The 18,169-nt window shown below is 47.7% G+C and overlaps 2 protein-coding genes across 2 annotated transcripts; both read left to right on the forward strand.

Moving 5' to 3' along the window:
- Positions 1–766: 766 nt before the first annotated feature.
- CRYBA2 (crystallin beta A2) lies at positions 767–4,810 on the forward strand. The gene is made up of 5 exons (XM_074192557.1): positions 767–821; positions 1,244–1,412; positions 1,772–1,913; positions 4,067–4,209; positions 4,663–4,810. The coding sequence occupies exons 2-5, from the start codon at positions 1,252–1,254 to the stop codon at positions 4,808–4,810; spliced, it is 594 nt and encodes a 197-aa protein (XP_074048658.1). The 5' UTR covers positions 767–821; positions 1,244–1,251.
- Positions 4,811–12,967: 8,157 nt separating this feature from the next.
- FEV (FEV transcription factor, ETS family member) lies at positions 12,968–17,757 on the forward strand. Its single transcript, XM_074192558.1, has 3 exons — positions 12,968–13,019; positions 14,182–14,253; positions 17,147–17,757. The coding sequence occupies exons 1-3, from the start codon at positions 12,968–12,970 to the stop codon at positions 17,755–17,757; spliced, it is 735 nt and encodes a 244-aa protein (XP_074048659.1).
- The last annotated feature ends 412 nt before the right edge of the window (positions 17,758–18,169 follow it).

Raw genomic sequence — 18,169 nt, forward strand, 5'->3', positions numbered from 1 at the left:
TCCCGAGTAAGACAGGAAGGGACTCTTCATACCAAGCAACTGACCCCCTGACCCTTACTGGAACACTGCAGAAAATGGCAATGAGAAGCCAAGGCCCTTGAAGTTGAAACTAGGAGAAGATCCACCTTGAGATGCTTTGGAGAAGAGAAAGCAAAGGAAGAATAGGCTGAATAACCAGTCTTGGATAGAAAGCAAAGAGGAATAGGCTGAGAAACCAATCTTGGATGCAGCTTTCTATCTCTGTGTGTGTGTGTGTGTGTGTGTGTGTGTGTGTGCGCGCACGTGTGACAGAGACAGATAAACAGAGACAGAGAGAGAGAGAGAGAGAGAGAGAGAGAGAGAGAGAGAGAGAGAGAGAGAGAGAATGAGAATTGAGAATGTAGGGAAGGAATAACAAGTATCTTTCAGCATGTTTTTCTGCCCTGGACGAGAGGTTGTGAGTTGTGTTAGGAGGCTGGGGTTGATCAAGATGACCTCTGGCTGCCCCTATCTCCATCTCCACTGTTTAGGAAGAAAAGAACCACAGTGTCAGCTTCTAGCTATTGTGTCTGGGCAGGTGGCTCAGCATTTTCTATTCTGCTGAGGGGTTGGGGGTTAGGAGTGGGTGGCAGCAGGGCCAGAACTGGAAGGCCGGAATAGCTTCTTGTTTCCTGGGGCGACTAACAGGACTAGACATCAGCCTGCCTGCTGATTCAGCTCAATCGTTTCAGCAGGGCCTGGGGGCCATAGAGTAGGGACTATAAAGGTTCTTTCCCAAAATCAGCCTCCCACGGTCCAGCACCCAACTTGTCCACAGTCCCAGAGCTGCCAGAGTCCACTCTGTGAGTAGTGGGCATCCAAGGGATAAAGAGCTTAGGGCTGGGAGACGAGAATCCGAAGAGAAATCAGGGACTGGGAAAGGCAATGAAAATGAGAGAGAAATAAAACCAGTCCGTCTTCCTCTGCTACCCCCTTAGCTTCCCCACCCTCAATTTCCTTGGCCCCTAACTCCCCAAACCCTAAGACCTTCCCTCAGTGGCTGCTGTCTCCTTCCCGACCCTTTGGGGGCTGGGTCCCGGGAAGGAAGCACAGCCCGGGAGAATTGCTAGTCTGGGAAGTTACAGGAGTCGTTGGGAGTAGATGTATCCGCGGTCCAGAGAAGCTCCTTGAGGCTCCGGATGCCACCTCCTGAATCTGAGCTGGACAGCGCCGAGCGCCTGGGAGCTGAGCCCTAACCAAGACAAGGCCTCTGTCCACGTCCTTGCAGGTAGCATGAGCGGCCCCCTGGCCCAGGGCTCCAGCCCAGCCCGCCTCACTCTCTGGGAGGAAGAGAATTTCCAGGGCCGCCGCTGTGAGCTGATGAGCGATTGTTCCAGCATCCGAGAGCTTAGCGGCTTTCGTAGGGTGCGCTCTGTCAAGGTGGAAAGTGGAGCGTGAGTCACCCCACTCTTCATCCTCCCAGCCACCCCCTCCCCCCCAAAACCCTGATTACCTCGACCTCCAACCACTTACCCAAGTCCCAAACTCCGAGATCCTAAAGCTCCCAAATCCCAACCCTTAACGCCTAGACCCTTAGGACCCAGAGATGTGTCCGTTTCCTTCTCCCAAAGGTCTATTGGAAAAGGAGCGCAGTGGGACCCACTCCTGGTAGGGCCTCCAATTTGTCCTGATCAAGCTCAGCCCTCCAAAAGAGGGAGAGGGTCTGGGTCCTGCCAAGCTCTCTGCTCTACGGGAGGCGACGGGGTGGTGGTACTGGGGAGAATAGCAACTCCTCCCCCACATCCTCTCCCAGATGGGTGGGTTTCGAGTACCCGGATTTCCAGGGCCAGCAGTTCATCCTGGAGAAGGGCGACTATCCTCGATCTCCTGCATGGAGCGGCAGTAGCAGCTATCGAACCGACCAGCTTCTCTCCTTCCGACCCCTGCTCTGCGCTGTGAGTCTTGGCCCCCGAAACCCCTACTCTACCGAAGCTGCCCTAGAGCTGCAACTCTAAGAACCTAATAGAGCTACCCCTCCCTACTGAACCCCCACAGCCATTCTGCTCCCTGCATCCTAAGGCTCCATCTGCCCCCGAGGCTCTAAACAGAACGACCTAGGGTCCTTCTGACTGACCGGTGGGGAGGGCCGCATGCTGTAGATTGGGCTCACTTTCCGGGAAGGGCAAAATAAGGTCCAATGTAAATTAGAGGCGTAGTGAAAATCAGGGTTAGAATGTCTGTGGTGGTGGATGAGGATTAGTGAACAGGTTTAGAATTGGAGTCAAATGACAATTACCAAGAGGCCAATTTGTTGAATTTCTATGCTAATATGTAAAAATGAACAAATATAACATTGTGAAATTGGAGGGGGGGGGGGGGAGACAGAGAGGAAAAACAAAGTAGGTGCTGATAGTCCAAACGATCAATCTCTTATGGCTTCCTTCCTCTAAACATGAGAAGTCAATTCAACAGGGACAGGGAAGAACTCTAAAATGGGAGCAGACTTTCTAAAGTGGGAAGAAATCCTAGAGACCATTTTGTACAGTGCCCACATTTTCCCAATGAAGAAACTGAGAAAGGTGGGCAAAGTGCTCAAGATCCCACAGTTAGCAGCTAGGTTTTGAACTCATCTTCCGACTTGAAATTCTGGGCTCTTTCTCCTTTACCAGGAGGATGTAATTCATTCCTGTTGAGTTACCCCAGCTATCCAAGCCTTAGTTTCCTCATTTGCATTTGAAGTCATCTTTTGCATGTAAAACACTATGCTAGATGTAGCTCACTAGAGATGAAACCACAGACTTTAAGATCTTAAGAAACTTTCTCTCTACTTGAGGGAGTACAAATATACAAATAACTATTATATATGGAATTATGTTAAACACGATTGTACATATATAATCTATATGTGGGAGGAAGGGGAGGGAGGGAGGTTGAAAATGTGGAACTCAAAACCTTACAAAAAGATGAATGCTGAAAAATATCTTTGCATGTAATTGGAGAAAATAAAATAAAATAACATTTAAAAAGACAAATAACTATTATAGGAGATAGAATTAGATGAATGCAAAAGAGACATCCAAGCAAAGTACTATTCAAAATTTGAGGAGGGTGAAATCACTTTCACTTAAAGCCCAGGGAAGGTTTTATGAAGGAGGTAGAATCCAATTTGGGCCTTGAAAGGAAAAGGGGCTTCAACAAACAAAGATGGAATGGTATCAGTCAATCCTAGGCATGTAAAAAGGCATAAATGAACAAAGATGAGCAGAATGGAAACTATGGTCTGGAAATGAAGGACTGAGAAAAGCCTCCTCTAGCCTGGTCATACTTAACTGAAAAAGAGCAGTTTGAGATAAGGTTGAACAGTGAGACAATATTTAGAAACTATTTTATATATCTTAAGGTACTATATAAATGGTGATGATTATTATGATCATTATTGTGAAGAGCCTTGAATTGCAGAGTCAGAATTTATGCTTCATTCAGTAAACAATGGGAACCACCTAAGTTTTTTGAGAGGAAGAGTGTCTCATGACATTGGAAGGAGAATGTGAGACTTGGAAGGCAGGAGGCAGGAAGATTAAGTAAGGGGCTGTTATGATAGTCTGGAGGAGAGGAGAGAAACTGAACTAAGGACTTGGCAAATTGAAGGTAAAGGAGAGAGCTGCATTCCAGTAATATCTCAGAAAAAAAATCAGAACTTGTCTGTTGAATAGCTGTGAAGAGTGAGAGAGAAGAAGCACCTGAGAGATTTGGAGAATATAGTTTTATCAATATGGGTAGAGAAATTGGGGAAGTCCTTTGAAACTCAGATATGCTTGTTAGTCTTTTACGAGCACCTCCTCTCTTAAAGTCCCTGGAAGAAAAGTCCAGATAAGAGACCAAGGTGTCTATCTTGTCCTGGAGATTTGAAATGTATCAGGAAATACTGGACCCCTCTCATTATTCCCTGGGTATATGGGTTGAAGGAGAGAAGTGAAAGTGTAAATGTTTATGTATGGGTTTGTTTGCTTGACATGGTGGGGGGGGGGGTTAGAGTCACCTTTCTGAGGTGAGTAAAATAGACCTCTGACTCCTAAACCTCCCTCCCTCTTCCTCTTTGGGCTCTCAGAATCACAGTGACAGCCGAGTGACCCTTTATGAGGGTGAAAACTTCCAGGGCTGCAAGTTTGAGTTGAGTGATGACTATCCATCCCTGCCTGCCATGGGCTGGGCCAGCAAAGATGTGGGCTCCCTCAAAGTCACCTCAGGAGCGTGAGTGCTGGGGAGTGGAATGGGGAACTGAATGGAAGGGGTTGGTGGAAAGCAGAAGATGACAAATGGATGGAGAAAGAGGCAGGGCAATTGGCAGGGCAACAAGAAATGAATTTGAGATATGAGACCTATGAAAGTATGATAGGAAAGGGGGAATGAGGAAAATGGGACCAGTGGTTAGTGAAGGAAAACAAAGATCAAGGAGATAAAGAACTAAAAAGGGAGAGGGAGGTCAGAGAAGAATTAGAGAAGTGATGAAGAGATGTAGTACTTGGAATCAGGAAACTGGGCAGGGAGGACAGGGAGGACAGGGAGAACATAGAACTGAGATTAGTAAGGATGATGCTCCCACATGGGAGGGAAATGTGCTATCCAGAGATGCCCAGCAGAGATGATTTGGAGGAACATGCCAAAGACCCATTATGACCCACTCCCTTCTGTCCATGTGCCTAGGTGGGTGGGCTACCAATATCCTGGATTCCGGGGCTACCAGTATGTATTGGAGCAGGACCGACATAATGGAGAATTTCGAAAATACAGCGAGTTTGGTACCCAGGCCCATACCAACCAGCTGCAATCCATCCGAAGAGTTCAGCACTAGATTTGGCTGTTTGCCCCCATTATGGGTCTCCATGAGCATCTAACACATCTGAACCCAGAGCGATCAATAAAGGCACTGAACTTACCTCACCATTTCACATTTCTCTGCATCATCTCGAAGTTTCAGTAAGGGCAAGACCTTCCAACTTCAGGGCCTGCTCTCATTCTAAAAGTCATATCACTCCTCCCTGTACCCCTATAGAATTCACATCATTGATTTGTCTTGCTCCATATACTTTGGATTCCATCTCCTCTAATCTCCCTCTGCCCTCTGCCAATTCTTCCTAATGAAGATTTTTTCAAATAGAAAAGATTTAATGACTTTCCTCAGTCCCTTGTACTATGACCCTCAGCCTTTTCTGTCAGGAATTTCCTCCTGCTATCTAACTTTATTCCTTCTGCTGGGATAGCAGCAAAATTTTCTAGCCTTAGGGTAGATGAGAAATTGTTGCTTACTCTCCCATTATTATAATATTCCTTACATTATCAGAAATTTGTTTTTTTTAATATATGAATCCCAGTTTTGTTCTCTTCAGCATTTCCCAGGTTTGTTTGGCCTCATATGTCCTCATAACTTCACCTATCCTGTCAGTTCTTGTCTGAGAATGACTGAAGCTTAGAGAAAACATGGGTGTATAGGGAATTCTTTACACTTCCCATTACACTACAATCCATCCTAGGCACTTTCTGAGTTAAGGACGAGGAAATGTCAATTACTGACTCCCAGATCATTTTTTATTCTACCCTTACTTCTACTCAAAACACACAACCACTTCTCTGCATTTCTATAGATTTTCCTTACCTTTCTAGACAACATGTAATAATATTACTTTTCTGAAAGAATTGCCAGGAGATAGGAAGGGAAGAAACCTAGCCTTTCAGGGATCCAAGTATCCCTGTCTCAGTAATTTGGTCCTGAGGAAAGTAGATAATACATCAGATAGAGAGCTGGCCTGGAATCAGGAAAACCTGATTCAGACACTTTCTACCAGAGTGATCATGGAAAAGGCACTTAACTTTTGTCTTAGTTTCCCCCAATTGTAAAATGAAGATAACAGCAGCACCTACCTCATTAGGGTTGCTATAGGCATCAAATGAGATATTTGTAAAGTACTTAGAACACACAATAGGTACCTAATAAATTCATATTTCCTGTTCCCAGATTCAGGATTCTCACTCAGAGGACCTGGAAAGACAAACTTACAGAGTCTGATTTTTTCACTATGGATAAATAACTTAATCTCTCTGAGCCCCAATTCCATCTTTTGCAAAATGGAGATAACATAGATAAAATGAAGCTGATATTAAGTTCAAATGAAATGATATTTATAAAGAATGTATTCTGAGTTCTTAAATATACCAGGAAAGAATTTGGAAATTAGGTCAGTGGTAGTTGCCAATTCTCTAAGAAAAATTATCCAGCCATAATAGTATTTACACAATGCTTTATAAATGTCACCTCATTATATACTCACTACAACCCTGAGAGACAGATTCTTTTATTATCACCATTTTACATACAAGGGAACTGAGAAGTTAAGTGACTTGCTCAAGGTCACATATCTAGTAGGTGTCTGAAGTTGTATTAGTACTCAGGTCTTCCTTACTCCAAGTCCAGCACCCTATCCACTGTACTGAATTTTAGATAGTGGAACCTTCCCAAGTCTCTTAATTGATTTTTTGTTGTTAGTGTCTGGTCAGTAATTATTTGGGCCTAGATCTATTATTCCTAGTGTCCAGAAGAACCTAGAATCCCACATGGTCAATGGCCTTTGACTAGGGACTCTTCACCCCACCTCAATTCCTGACCTTCTCAAAGCTGTTCTATGTTGAAGACCTGATCTATGGAGTTCATCTGGAACTCCCAACAAGGAACTCCCTCTACCAGTACAGGTTAGGTGCATTGCATCTGCTTTGCAACTTTGAATTATGTATTGTTGGGGGGATTGAGGGGGTCACTTAGGGGTTAAATAAAATTGCCCAGGGTGACCTAGCCAGCATAGGTCATTGAACTTGACCTCAGATCTTTCTGATCCTAAAGTCAGCTTTCTATTAGCTTAACTTTCCCAGGGAATATTAGAATTTTAAGGGAGCATGCTTTTTCATTTCCCAGAATGACTCAAATTAGTAGGATGTGACTAGAAGATTCTGGGCTGCTAACCTTCCATTCTGATTCCAGAAGAGTGACACTGTGATGGAAAGAGCATTGGGTTAGGAGTTAGACAAGCTAAGTTTGTTTTTGTTTTTGTTTGCAAGGCAATGGGGTTAAGTGACTTGCCCAAGATCACACAGCTAGGTAATTATCAAGTGTCTGAGGCCAAATTTGAACTCAGGTCCTTCTGAATCCTGGGCCTGTGCTCTATCCACTATGCCATACAGCTGCCCCTGACAATCAAAGTTTGAATTCTATATCTGTTATTTGCTTGACCTTAGATAGGTCATTTCCCTCCATGGGTCTATTTTCTCATCTGTAAAATTAGAGGTTGGCCTATCAAGATGCTTCTGATTTTAAAATTATGATCTAAAGGACAGGAGTAAGCAATCTGGGACACACTTCAAAGAGATTGCCATGTCTGATGAACAATTAATCTCTCCAAAAGTGGCATGAGCTACTTTGTGATATAGTGAGACCAGGGGCTTGCAAACAAAAGCTCTACAATATGACTTATAGGTTATTTTATCAAGGAGATTTCTTAGGGACAGCATGGAAAAATGGAGAGGATGAATGGTAGATTTATAATCAGGAATATCTGAGCCTCAGTTTCCTAATTTTTAAATGGAGATAATATCTGTAGCTCCTATCTCAAAGAGTTGGTTTGGCTCAAATGAGATGATATGTATAAAATGCTTCACAAATCTTAGAATAGTTATCATTTTTTCCAATCTTGGGCAGGATGCTGGCTCAATTATAGAATTTCAATGGAAAGGAAATTCAGGAGCTGTCTTAGTCCAGAAGTGTCAGACACTCCCCACATCACAACACTCCCCCAAAAACCTGAAAAAGAGTAAAATGCAATGGACAGATATTTAGCAAAATAAATAAAAATACATCAAAACATAATGTTAATGTGCTTTTCCAAGTTCATATGCAACCTGCAGTGATTCTTGCATGTGATTTAGTGGTCTTATTGACACCAATACTTTAGTCCATTGCAACCTCGAATAAGAATTATCTGGATTAAAAAAACTCATGTTGGAAAATGCTATTCACATCTAAAGAAAGAAATCGTGGAATCTGAATACAGATCAAAGCATACTGTTTTCACTTTCCTTTTTTTAATGTTACTTTTTTTTCTTTTGGTCTTTTTCTTCTTTCACAATATGACTAATATAGAAATATATTTACATGATTACACTTACATAAAACCTATATGAACTTATTTTCTATCTTCAAGAGGGAATGGGGGTGAGTAGAGGGAGGTAGAAAAGGAGAAAATTTGGAACTCAAAATTTTTTTTATTTGAATGTTAAAAATTGTCTTTACATGTAATTATAAAAAGTAAAATACTATTTAAGAATTGTCTGACTAAAATACTAGACTAGCAGTCATGGAGTCTTTCCATGAAAACTGTCTAAAAAGGATGATTCTACTTCCTCCTGAGCATCCCATTCTACTTTGGATGGTTCTATTTGTTATGAAAGTTTGCCTAATGTGGAGCTGAAATTGTCTTTTCTCTTCCAGTTGCTGCTTCTAATTCTAAATACCTTGTGGACAAGGAGAACAAGTCTAATACCTATTCTATGTAACAGCCCTTCAAAAACAGATCTCTGATCTCCCTTCTCTGAATTTCCTTCCAACTCTAAAATTCTATAATTCTGGACACAGAAAAGACTGGGCACTACAATGTGACTGATCAATCAATAAACATTTATTAAGCACCTATCTGTGCCAGGCACTTTCCTAAATAATTGTCATTTGATTTTCATAGCAATTCTTTGATGTAGGTGCTGATATTATTCCCATTATACAGATGAGTAAACTGAAATTCAGTGACTTACCCAAGGTCACACAGCTATAACATGTCTAAGAGAAGATTGGAACTCACATTTTCCTAACAAGACCAACATTCTCTCCATTGTGACGTGTCACCTAGGAGAACAGTGGAGAGAATGTTGGACTTGTTGCCAGCAAAGTATGAGCTTGGTGGGAGGGCCCTAAATTCCTTTTTTTTTCCATCTCTCCCCCACACACACACCCAGAAATCTTGGTCTTACTGACAAGACATGATTCATCAGTCTAAAGAAGACCCAGACTTGTTGGGCAGGGATATCTGCCAGGGATTTCAGGGGAAGTGATAAGCAGCAAGCAGAATTCTGGGGTGATCAGGAAGATATCCTATGCAATTATCTCAGACATTTCCCCATTTATAATGAATGTGGAGAACTTTGGTCAAGTAAACTGTAGTTTGGAGAGAGGCAAATGGTGGAGGGGAGAAGCAAGGCAAATAGAGAGCAACCTATGATAGACAACATTAGCAGAATTTTCCCAGTGCACTGATGGGATGAATTGAGTATCAGGATACCTAACTGTCAGGTCTCACTTTATCAAAAAAATCATCATGTATAGTTAGTGACAGCTGATCTTGGAAAAAGCAAGACCAGGGTTCAGGTCCCTTCTCTAACCTATGCAGGGCCCTGAGAAACAGTGCCTGTGTGACTCTGGCAAGTAACTCAACCTTTCCACCATCTATGCACAGCACAGAGAACTCTGGCAATCTTCCAGTCACATCTCCATTCAATTTCCCTGAACTGGAAAAAAAGCAGACTGTGATTATGGTGGTTAGAGGTTAGAAGTTATTTTGGGGGGCAGCTAGGTGGTACAGTGAATAGAGCCCTGACCCTGGAGTCAGAAGGTCCTGAGTTCAAATTTGACTTCAGACACTTTAATAATTACCTAGCTGTGTGACCTTGGGCAAGTCACTTAACCCATTGCCTTGCCAAAAAAAAATTTAAAAAAAAGTGATTTTTACAAGATTGGCAAAGAGGAGGTCCCTCCAGGAGCTGGAATCTTTGTACTGAGTTTTCTCCTGCCCTTTTCTGAATCAGTGGTCTCATCCAAACCTAAAGATGGTGAGATCCTGGCCCTTCCCATTCCCAAGACTAAGTCCAATGACACTCCTCCCAGGACTCTCTCCACCCAGAGATTCTTTTTCTCTCCCAATTTCATCCCCAAAGGAACACTGACTGGTTCAAATTGATTAGGAGAAATCTTTGGCCTCCAGTTACTTCGGGATAGGGGATGGAGCTGGAGGGAAAGGGGACTCAGTTCCCTGCTACCACCTTCTTCACCCTGTGGTCTGATGCTGAGTCTCAAATCTCCTTGCCATACTTGTGAAAGTCAGAGACTGGACTCCTCAGGCCCTAAGTCCAAATGCTTCACCACTCCCAAAACTGGAGCCACATGGTAATAATTCAAGAATTCCAGGGGGCAGCTAGGTGGCGCAGTGGATAAAGCACCAGCCCTGGAGTCAGGAGTACCTGGGTTCAAATCCGGTCTCAGACACTTAATAATTACCTAGCTGTGTGGCCTTGGGCAAGTCACTTAACCCCATTTGCCTTGCAAAAACCTAAAAAAAAAAGAATTCCTCACCCCTGTTCTAAAATCCCTGCCTCCATCTTCTCCTTCCTACCCCAGAAAATGTTCCATGCAGCTAGTTGATCCTCTCCACACTACTTACCACTGCCCTCTTTCCCTTAGTTTCAGATTTTTTCCTCCTCAGGATCTCCCAGGAGTTTAGGTTCTACCAAGACTCCTGTCCATCCTGACTCCCAGCCCACTCCTGTTCTTGCCTCAGGACTCCTCCGATTTATTGCTCCTGGCAATATTTCAGCTCTTCCCTGGTACTTCAGAGCTGTCCTCTGGCTTTCAACTGAGGATATAGGAAGACTCAAGATATTAAAGCAAGTCGGGAGAGTGCTCTGAAGAGTGTATCATTCTAAAGAAGAACGAGAGTGCAAGCTACATCAGCTGGCAAACTACATCAGCAGGCGGAGATTGACGGCAGAGAGCATAGACCTTGTCTCCCCACAATCCTGGCTTTGGGGTACTGACAAAAAGGAAGTTCTTTTGGAGAGGAAAGGGCCCTTCATGCTCTACACAGGAGCTTCATGGATAATCAACCCCAGTCCCTCTATTCTCAGACCTACCAAAAGTGTTTGAGGAATGAGGAAAGGTAGGACAGAAGTGGAAGTAGCCTGGATGGATTGGGAGAGGGGAGGTGGGAAGCAGAAGTCTACCAAAGGCACTTGATTTTGTCCCTAGTTTTGGTTCCCATTTCTTCTGGTATTTCCTCCTTTCTGTGTATGAGCTGCTAAAAAGAAATAAATAAGTGAGATTTAAGATCCCTGGCCTGGAGACATCAGGTCTGAGTAACCAACCATTTCCAGGTCTCCCAAATCCTAAAGGCCTGGGGTTATGATGGAAAACTACTGTGAATAACTTCGGTGACTCTGGAGTGGAAGGTGGACAGGACCCATACCTTATCCAGAGACAAGGATCTTCAGGGATATCCATTTGCTGTCCTAGGGAAGAAAGAGTCGAATAGGGAGAAAATAGAGAGTATATGAAAAAGAAAGGAATAGTAAAGGAAGAAAGGAAAGGGGAAAGAGGAGAGGAGCTATAGAGATGGTAGAAGGGAGAGAGAGAGAGAGAGAGATCGCGATGGTAAAAGGAGGAATGGGAGAAAGTGAGATGAAGGAGGTAGTTAAAATGTGAGAGGGTCACAGATGATGTCCAGGAAAGAGAAAGGAGAGGGTATGAGAGAAGAGAAAAAATGAAAAAGGAAAAGAGGGCCTAGAAAGGATTAAAAAAAAAAAAAGACAGGAAAACGCTGACAGAGAATTGCAGACTGTGAGAAAAAAAACCTAGAAGCAGACAGAAAGACAGATATAAATATTAGACAACGACAGAATTCAGATAAAGAAAGAAACAAGAAAGTAGGGAGGAAGATAGAGGTTGAAATAGGTACAGGAAAGGTGAGTAAAGAAACAGGAGCTAGCAGAACTAGAGAGGATATAGAGACAAAGAAAAGGGAAAGATAAACAGAGAGAAAAGGAGAAAGGAAAAGAGGAGACGCGGTTGAAGGAGGAAAAGAGAGAGAACTTGAAAAGGGGAAAGAAGGTCCCTTCTAGACTCATATTCCATGGGTCCATGAGGAAGCAAGAGGGAAAGCTGGGGAGGGGGGCGGTGTGTGAAGGGGGGCGGGGAGGAGATAAGGGGAGCGGCGATCTGGCTGGGAGCGGAGAGACGCGAGAGAGGGAGCGCTGGGGAGAGGGAGGGAAGCGGAAATTTAAAAGTGAAGATGGAGATAACGCAGCCAGGAGACGGGAGGGAGGGAAGAGAAGGGAGGGGATGGGAGGGGAAAGAAGAGAATGGAGGGGAGGAGGAGAAAGGGGGACGGTGAATACAGGGGGATTAGAGACTTTGGGGGAAAAAGAAGATGGGAGTTTGGGGGGAAGAGTGGGAATGGATCCCTTTGTTAATTTGAACCCAGTACCCCTAAGACCAGTCCTACCAGTCTCTCTGACTTTCCTTTAAACTCCTTGTTTGCAAAGACTCAGGAATGCGGAAAATGGGTTCCTGCACCCCCGTTTCCCACTCGGTCGGCCCAGTCCATCCGGGTCCAAGTCTTTCCTGCCCCTCTGTCCCCCTTTTCCTCCTGGCCACCCAGTGTGTCTACTTGGTCACAGTAAGGGGCGGGGGGAGGATGCTGGGGGCAGGGGGGCGCTGCTCGGCTGCGCTCGACAGCAGGGACTTTATTGCGATGGGGCCGATAAGAGGGGCGGGGGGGGGTTTCGAGGCGGCAGCACTTTAATTAAAAAGGAAATTGCGGCCTCGGCCCGAGACGCGGGAAGGGGGACAGGAGAATAGGGGGGCTGGGGGCGGGTCTCCAGGAAGCCCCTGTGTGAGCACCGCCCCAGGCCCTCCCTCCAGCCTCCTAGACCGCCAGGCCTCCCAAGCGCCCCCCCCGCACCCCAGGGTGCCCCCTCCCCTCGGCCAGGCTAGGCCTAGCTCCATCTCCTCCTTCTGGGTGAAGGCGGCGGCGGCGGCCTCTGGAGGGTCTCGGGGGGCCCGGAGCGCGGTGGCTGCCCTCCCCCGCCCCTGGCCGGGACCGGCCCCCCCCACACCCACCTCCCACCTCCCAGTCCCGAGGCGGCGATGAGACAGAGCGGCGCCTCCCAGCCCCTGCTGCTGAACATGTACCTGCCAGGTGACCTGAAGGGTCCGGCCGGGGAAAGCGGCTGGGAGGAGGAGGCACAGGGTCAGGGCCCTGGGGATTTCGGGAGGATCAGCGCTTGGGATCAGTGCAGGGGGAGAGGGTTGAAGGTCCGGGAGATTTTGGTCTTAGTAACTGGCTCTAGGGATGGGACCGGGGCGTGGGGGTGGCGGAGTGGGAGGTTCGAAGGCTGAGGGCTGGGGGATCCAAGACAGCAGGCTCAAGAGATGTACGAACGCAAAGCTCAGAGGAGTCTGGCACCCCCCCCACCTCTAGGTTCAGTGGCCTTTCCTCACCTTTCCTTTATCCCTCTACCTTTCTGCCATACTCCCCCTCTTCTCCACTGAGGCTCCTGGTTCGCTTTTTAATCCCCGGGACTCCGCAAAACGAATCACTGGCGTGCTTTCCTTTGGGTGTCGGGGTTCCCTTTCCCTGTCTCCACTGCTGTCTCCCTCTCCCGCTCCTGCTCGGTTCTCTGGGCCCCAGCACCCCCTATATAAGGATCCCGCCAGCTCGGTCGGAAAGCGGATTTCCTTTTTCCTGGACGCGTTTCCTGACTTGGGCTCCACTGAGGCACTCTGCTCCTCTCAGCGCCGCGCGGCGCCGCGCCGCGCCTCCGCAGGATCTGGGGGAGAAGGAGAGCTGGCAGGGGCAGGGGGAGCAAAGGAAGCCTGGGCCAGTCTACCTGCCACGCCCTGTTCTGCCACCCAGGACTTCGGCTCTGCTCTCTGAAGAGTCTCAGCTTCTCTAGGGTCTCCTCCCAGAAATCCCTCATCCTTCCCGCCTCAGTTGTCTTCCTCACACCCCCTGCGTCCTTAGATATCTTCCTCAGGACATCTGCACTCCGGGATCCTCTACCATTGTCCCTTGCCCCCTTGGATACTCTTTCTTTTCCTCTTCAAGTCATCTCTCCACATAAAGTCTCCTCCCTATGTGACCCTTTCCCTCTTGGGTTTTTTTTTTTTGAGTCGAGATTCCTGGTTTCTTCCCCATCCCCTTATGTTCTCACATCTCAGAACCAATATAATCCTGAATGAAGACCCAAACCCCTTACAGCCTCAGGTGTGCTTCCCTCCGGTCCCTTTGGGTTCTCCTCTCTCCTGGCTCCTGTTTCTGCATCTAAGAAGACTTTGAGCATCTTCTCTTTTTCATTCAGATCCGGTTGGGGAGAGTCTTTTCAAAGAAGGCAAGAGTGGCTGGGGGCCGTTGAGCCCCGCAGTGCAGAAAGGTGAGTGTTCTAGATTGAAAAACAATCGGAAATAGGGGAGCAGGGATGCTGGGTGAAGAGTCTGTCAGCAGGGTGAGGGCAGACAGGAAAGAGTCAGCTCTGACTGGGAAGCCCACAGAGAATGGGGATGGAGAAGACACGTGTGGCAAAATTTAAACAGCAGGCAGGGCCCTGGTGCACATTTAGGGAAGCTTAGGCCTTAGCATGAACAGATTCAAGAACATTGAGATGCACAAAGAGGCAAAACAGTGGGGGCTGGCTGGAGAAACTACCCAGAGATAGGGAGTCAAAGGGCTACTTTTGAATTTGAGGCCTTCTCCCCTGCTAGCTGATAATAACAATATTTCACATTAGGCCAGTACTTCGTTCTTTTAAAAAAGACTTGGGAATTAGGCAGGGCAGGTACTACTGTCTCCATTTTAGAAACGAGGAAGCCGAAGCTCAGAAGATGAAGGGTCTTTGTCATAGCTAGCAAGTACCAGAGCCAGAACTGGCCCCCAGATCTCCCGATTCTAAGAGCCCTTCAAGACAATCTCATATGTTTCTAGGGTGTCAATAGAGAGTTTTCGGTAGGGCCCCAACTTGGGGAGAAAGGAGGAAAGGGCAAGAGTGTGTAGATTTTTTTTTCCAACTTTGCTTCTGTGGGTGCAGTCTTGGGACATCTGTCCTTAAAAGTCTGGTCAGAGGTGAGGTCTGGAGAGCAACTTTTCTGTGCTTCTGAAGGGGTTCGTAAGAAAGGCCCAGCAGACAAGAGAGGGGGGAGAACAGGTCAGGCTATTTACCAGGCAGAACAAATTCTGTGAGTGACGCCATCGGTTGATGCCATTGATGTCTCTGGCCGTGGTGCTACTGCGAATGCTCGAAAAGTCATGGGGAGCGGGAACTAGGGGAGAAGTATATTAACCACCGCGGTTTTAGATGGACGAAGACTGGGCACAGAACTAGGGGGAATAAAGGGACAAGTGGCAGGGCAGAAGAGGGTCTATTTTGACCTGATTGAGTTTAAAACCAACTATTAGTTGGTTTTCCTTTCTGCTTTATACGAAGTATTACTTCGTTAAGATTTAGGGGGAGACGGGCAGCTAGGTGGTGCAGTGGATAGAGCACCGACCCTTGAGTCATGAGGATTTGAGTTCAAAACCCAGCCTCAGCTACTGAATACTTGCTTAGCTCCGTGACCCTGGGCATGTCACTTGCAAAAATAAAAAAAAAAAAAGATTTAGGGTGAGGCAAGTTTGGGGGAGTTCTCACTTGTTCTCTGACAACAGAATCTGGGGCCCCCAACTCTCAGAATCAGAATCCATTGCTCACTGCCCCTGCCTCCCTCTAGTCCCAACAGAGGATCTGACTAGTATTGTTCCCCACCCCCATTAGGAGTAAAGGAGTTCCGGCGCTTTTCTTCTGAATTCTTAGAACTCCTCATACTGTGTACTGGCGTGTAGATCAAAGTGGGGATGGAAACTTTGACGTCTCTTCAGAGAGGAACAAATGAGATAGGAGGGAAAGTTTTTGTCTAAAGTACAAGTGAAAGAAGAATTCTAATAAGTCAAGAAAAATTGTTTGCTTCATTTGCCCTTGGAGCTGCTGAGAGATGCTAGTCTTTTCAGATGCTGGGGCTGAGCAGAGAAGCTGCTTAGGATTTCCTTAGGAGCAAATAGGCCAGGAAGAAGGCCGCAGGGACCATAAGGAAGGACACCTGGGGCTGTTAGGGGTTTGGGACTCAATTAGACTTCTTAGAAGGTGTGAGAGTCAAAAAAGGGGGGGCTAGGTGGCCCAGTGGATAGAGCACCGACCCTGGAGTCAAGAGGACCTGAGTTCAAATCCGACCTCAGACACTTAATAATTACCTAGCTGTGTGGCCTTGGGCAAGCCACTTAACCCCATTGCCTTGCAAAAAAACTTTAAAAAAAAGTGAGAACCCAGGGAATATGGGGAGGTAACCATAAAATGGGAAAAAGAAAACAATTTTGTTTTATTTTTTTAAAAAGAGCTTTATGGGGATGGGAGTTTGGATCCTGATTTCATTTGTATTAAAAACCCATTCCCTCAAGGAAGCTTTATCTACTAATGTAGCTGCAGATTAGGCTTTTGTTAGGGGAAAGCTATTTAGAGAACTGTCGGGTATCTTGAGAAGTTAAGTGATTTGCCCAAGGTCTCACCTCTAGAATGTGTCATTGGATGTATTTAAACCCAAGTCTTCCTGACTTTTTCCACTAACGAGGTTCGGGGAGGCGTTTGTGGTAATAGCTCACCGTTTACCAAATCTTTCTTCAAAACGTCTCTGCAGAGAATAGGTAGTGGAAAATTATCTTCTCCATTCTTACGAGTAAACTGAGGGCCGGAAGCTAAGTTGTCACTGGGCTGAGACCCAAGCTGGTCAAGAGACTCAGTTTGTAGGCGTCCTCATCACGATGCCCAGCGGGACCTCAGTTCTTTTTTCAGTCCCCTAGCTGGCCTGTCTCAGAGGGCGTTTACAACCTTTCCCAGCTGGTCTCCACACTCCATCCGTCTCCCTTCTTAGGGATAAGGGGCTCCCAAAAGAATTGCTAAGCTTTAAGGCATCGGCATGAAAAAGGCATACTGGCAGAAGATGGAGAGGGAAGGCTCTCAGTCCCGAGACAGACAGGCAGACACGGAGACCCAGTGGGGGGCGAGGGATGCGGAGCAAGCCTAGCTGAAGTTGGGGCGTGCACAAGCAGTCTAGCGTGGAGCTCACGTAGGCACCCACTAGCGTGAATGGCCTCGGGACAAGGAGCCGCGGGGTCCCGCTGGGCCTCCCCTCTCGTGCGGAGCTCTCTCTCTCTCTCTGCCACTTCGGCCCCCGGGGAGGGGGGTGGCCCTCGCGCCTGGCCGGTCGATGGCCACTGAGTCAGCCCGGTGTCCCCGCGCGCAGGCAGCGGCCAGATCCAGCTGTGGCAGTTCCTGCTGGAGCTGCTGGCGGACCGGGCCAACGCGGGCTGCATCGCCTGGGAGGGCGGCCACGGCGAGTTCAAGCTGACCGACCCGGACGAGGTGGCGAGGCGCTGGGGGGAGCGCAAGAGCAAGCCCAACATGAATTACGACAAGCTGAGCCGGGCGCTGCGCTACTACTACGACAAGAACATCATGAGCAAAGTGCACGGCAAGCGCTACGCCTACCGCTTCGACTTCCAGGGCCTGGCCCAGGCCTGCCAGCCCCCGCCCGCCCATGCCCACGCTCACGCCGCGGCCGCGGCCGCCGCCGCCGCCGCCGCGGCCCACGACGGCGCGCTCTACAAGCTACCCGCGGCCCTGGCGCCCCTGCCCTTCCCCGGCCTCTCCAAACTCAACCTCGTGGCGGCCTCGGCCGGGGTGGCCCCCGCCAGCTTCTCCTACTGGCCAGGCCCGGCCCCCGCCGCCGCGGCCACCGCCGCCGCCGCCGCCGCCGCTCTCTATCCCAACCCCGGCCTGCAGCCTCCCCCGGGGCCCTTCGGGGCTGTGGCCACCACCTCGCATCTCGGAGGGGTGGGGGGCCACTATCACTGAGGAGGCCCTCCCCTCCGGGCTAGCCTTGGCTCTTGATCTTACTCCAAGATTAAAGAGCCTCCTCAGTCCTTCTCCAGCTCCTGGCTATTCTGAGGACTTCCAGATGGCGCCCATCATCTATCTCCCCCCTTCTCTTTCCGCTCCTGAATCTTTGGGGAGTCAGCTCCTTTCCAAACCTTTTCTTATAACCACCTGACTTAAACAGTCCCCCGGCCAGGCCTCATCTCCCGTCGGGGGTGCCAGCCCCCCACTTTCGCTCCGCAATCCCAGGGCTGCTTGATTCTCTCTGCTCCCTACCGAAGGCAGTTTGGGGAAGGGGAGGGGAGAGCGGCGAGTCGGAGTGGGACTCGATGGCTCAGTCCCTCTTGTAAGGAGTATCTCAGTCCTTGGCACCTTCCCCCTGGTCCCGGTC

The sequence above is a fragment of the Macrotis lagotis genome, chromosome 6 (assembly GCF_037893015.1).
Source record: "Macrotis lagotis isolate mMagLag1 chromosome 6, bilby.v1.9.chrom.fasta, whole genome shotgun sequence".
Taxonomy (NCBI): domain Eukaryota; kingdom Metazoa; phylum Chordata; class Mammalia; order Peramelemorphia; family Peramelidae; genus Macrotis; species Macrotis lagotis.

Excerpts from the sequence above, each read along its gene's own strand:
- CRYBA2 (XM_074192557.1), top strand. The coding sequence starts at position 1,252 with ATGAGCGGCCCCCTGGCCCAGGGCTCCAGCCCAGCCCGCCTCACTCTC. Across the intron at positions 1,914-4,066 it reads TCCGACCCCTGCTCTGCGCT|AATCACAGTGACAGCCGAGT; the intron begins GTGAGTCTTGGC and ends TTGGGCTCTCAG. Across the intron at positions 4,210-4,662 it reads CTCAAAGTCACCTCAGGAGC|GTGGGTGGGCTACCAATATC; the intron begins GTGAGTGCTGGG and ends CCATGTGCCTAG.
- FEV (XM_074192558.1), top strand. The coding sequence starts at position 12,968 with ATGAGACAGAGCGGCGCCTCCCAGCCCCTGCTGCTGAACATGTACCTG. Across the intron at positions 13,020-14,181 it reads GCTGAACATGTACCTGCCAG|ATCCGGTTGGGGAGAGTCTT; the intron begins GTGACCTGAAGG and ends TTTTTCATTCAG. Across the intron at positions 14,254-17,146 it reads GAGCCCCGCAGTGCAGAAAG|GCAGCGGCCAGATCCAGCTG; the intron begins GTGAGTGTTCTA and ends CCCCGCGCGCAG.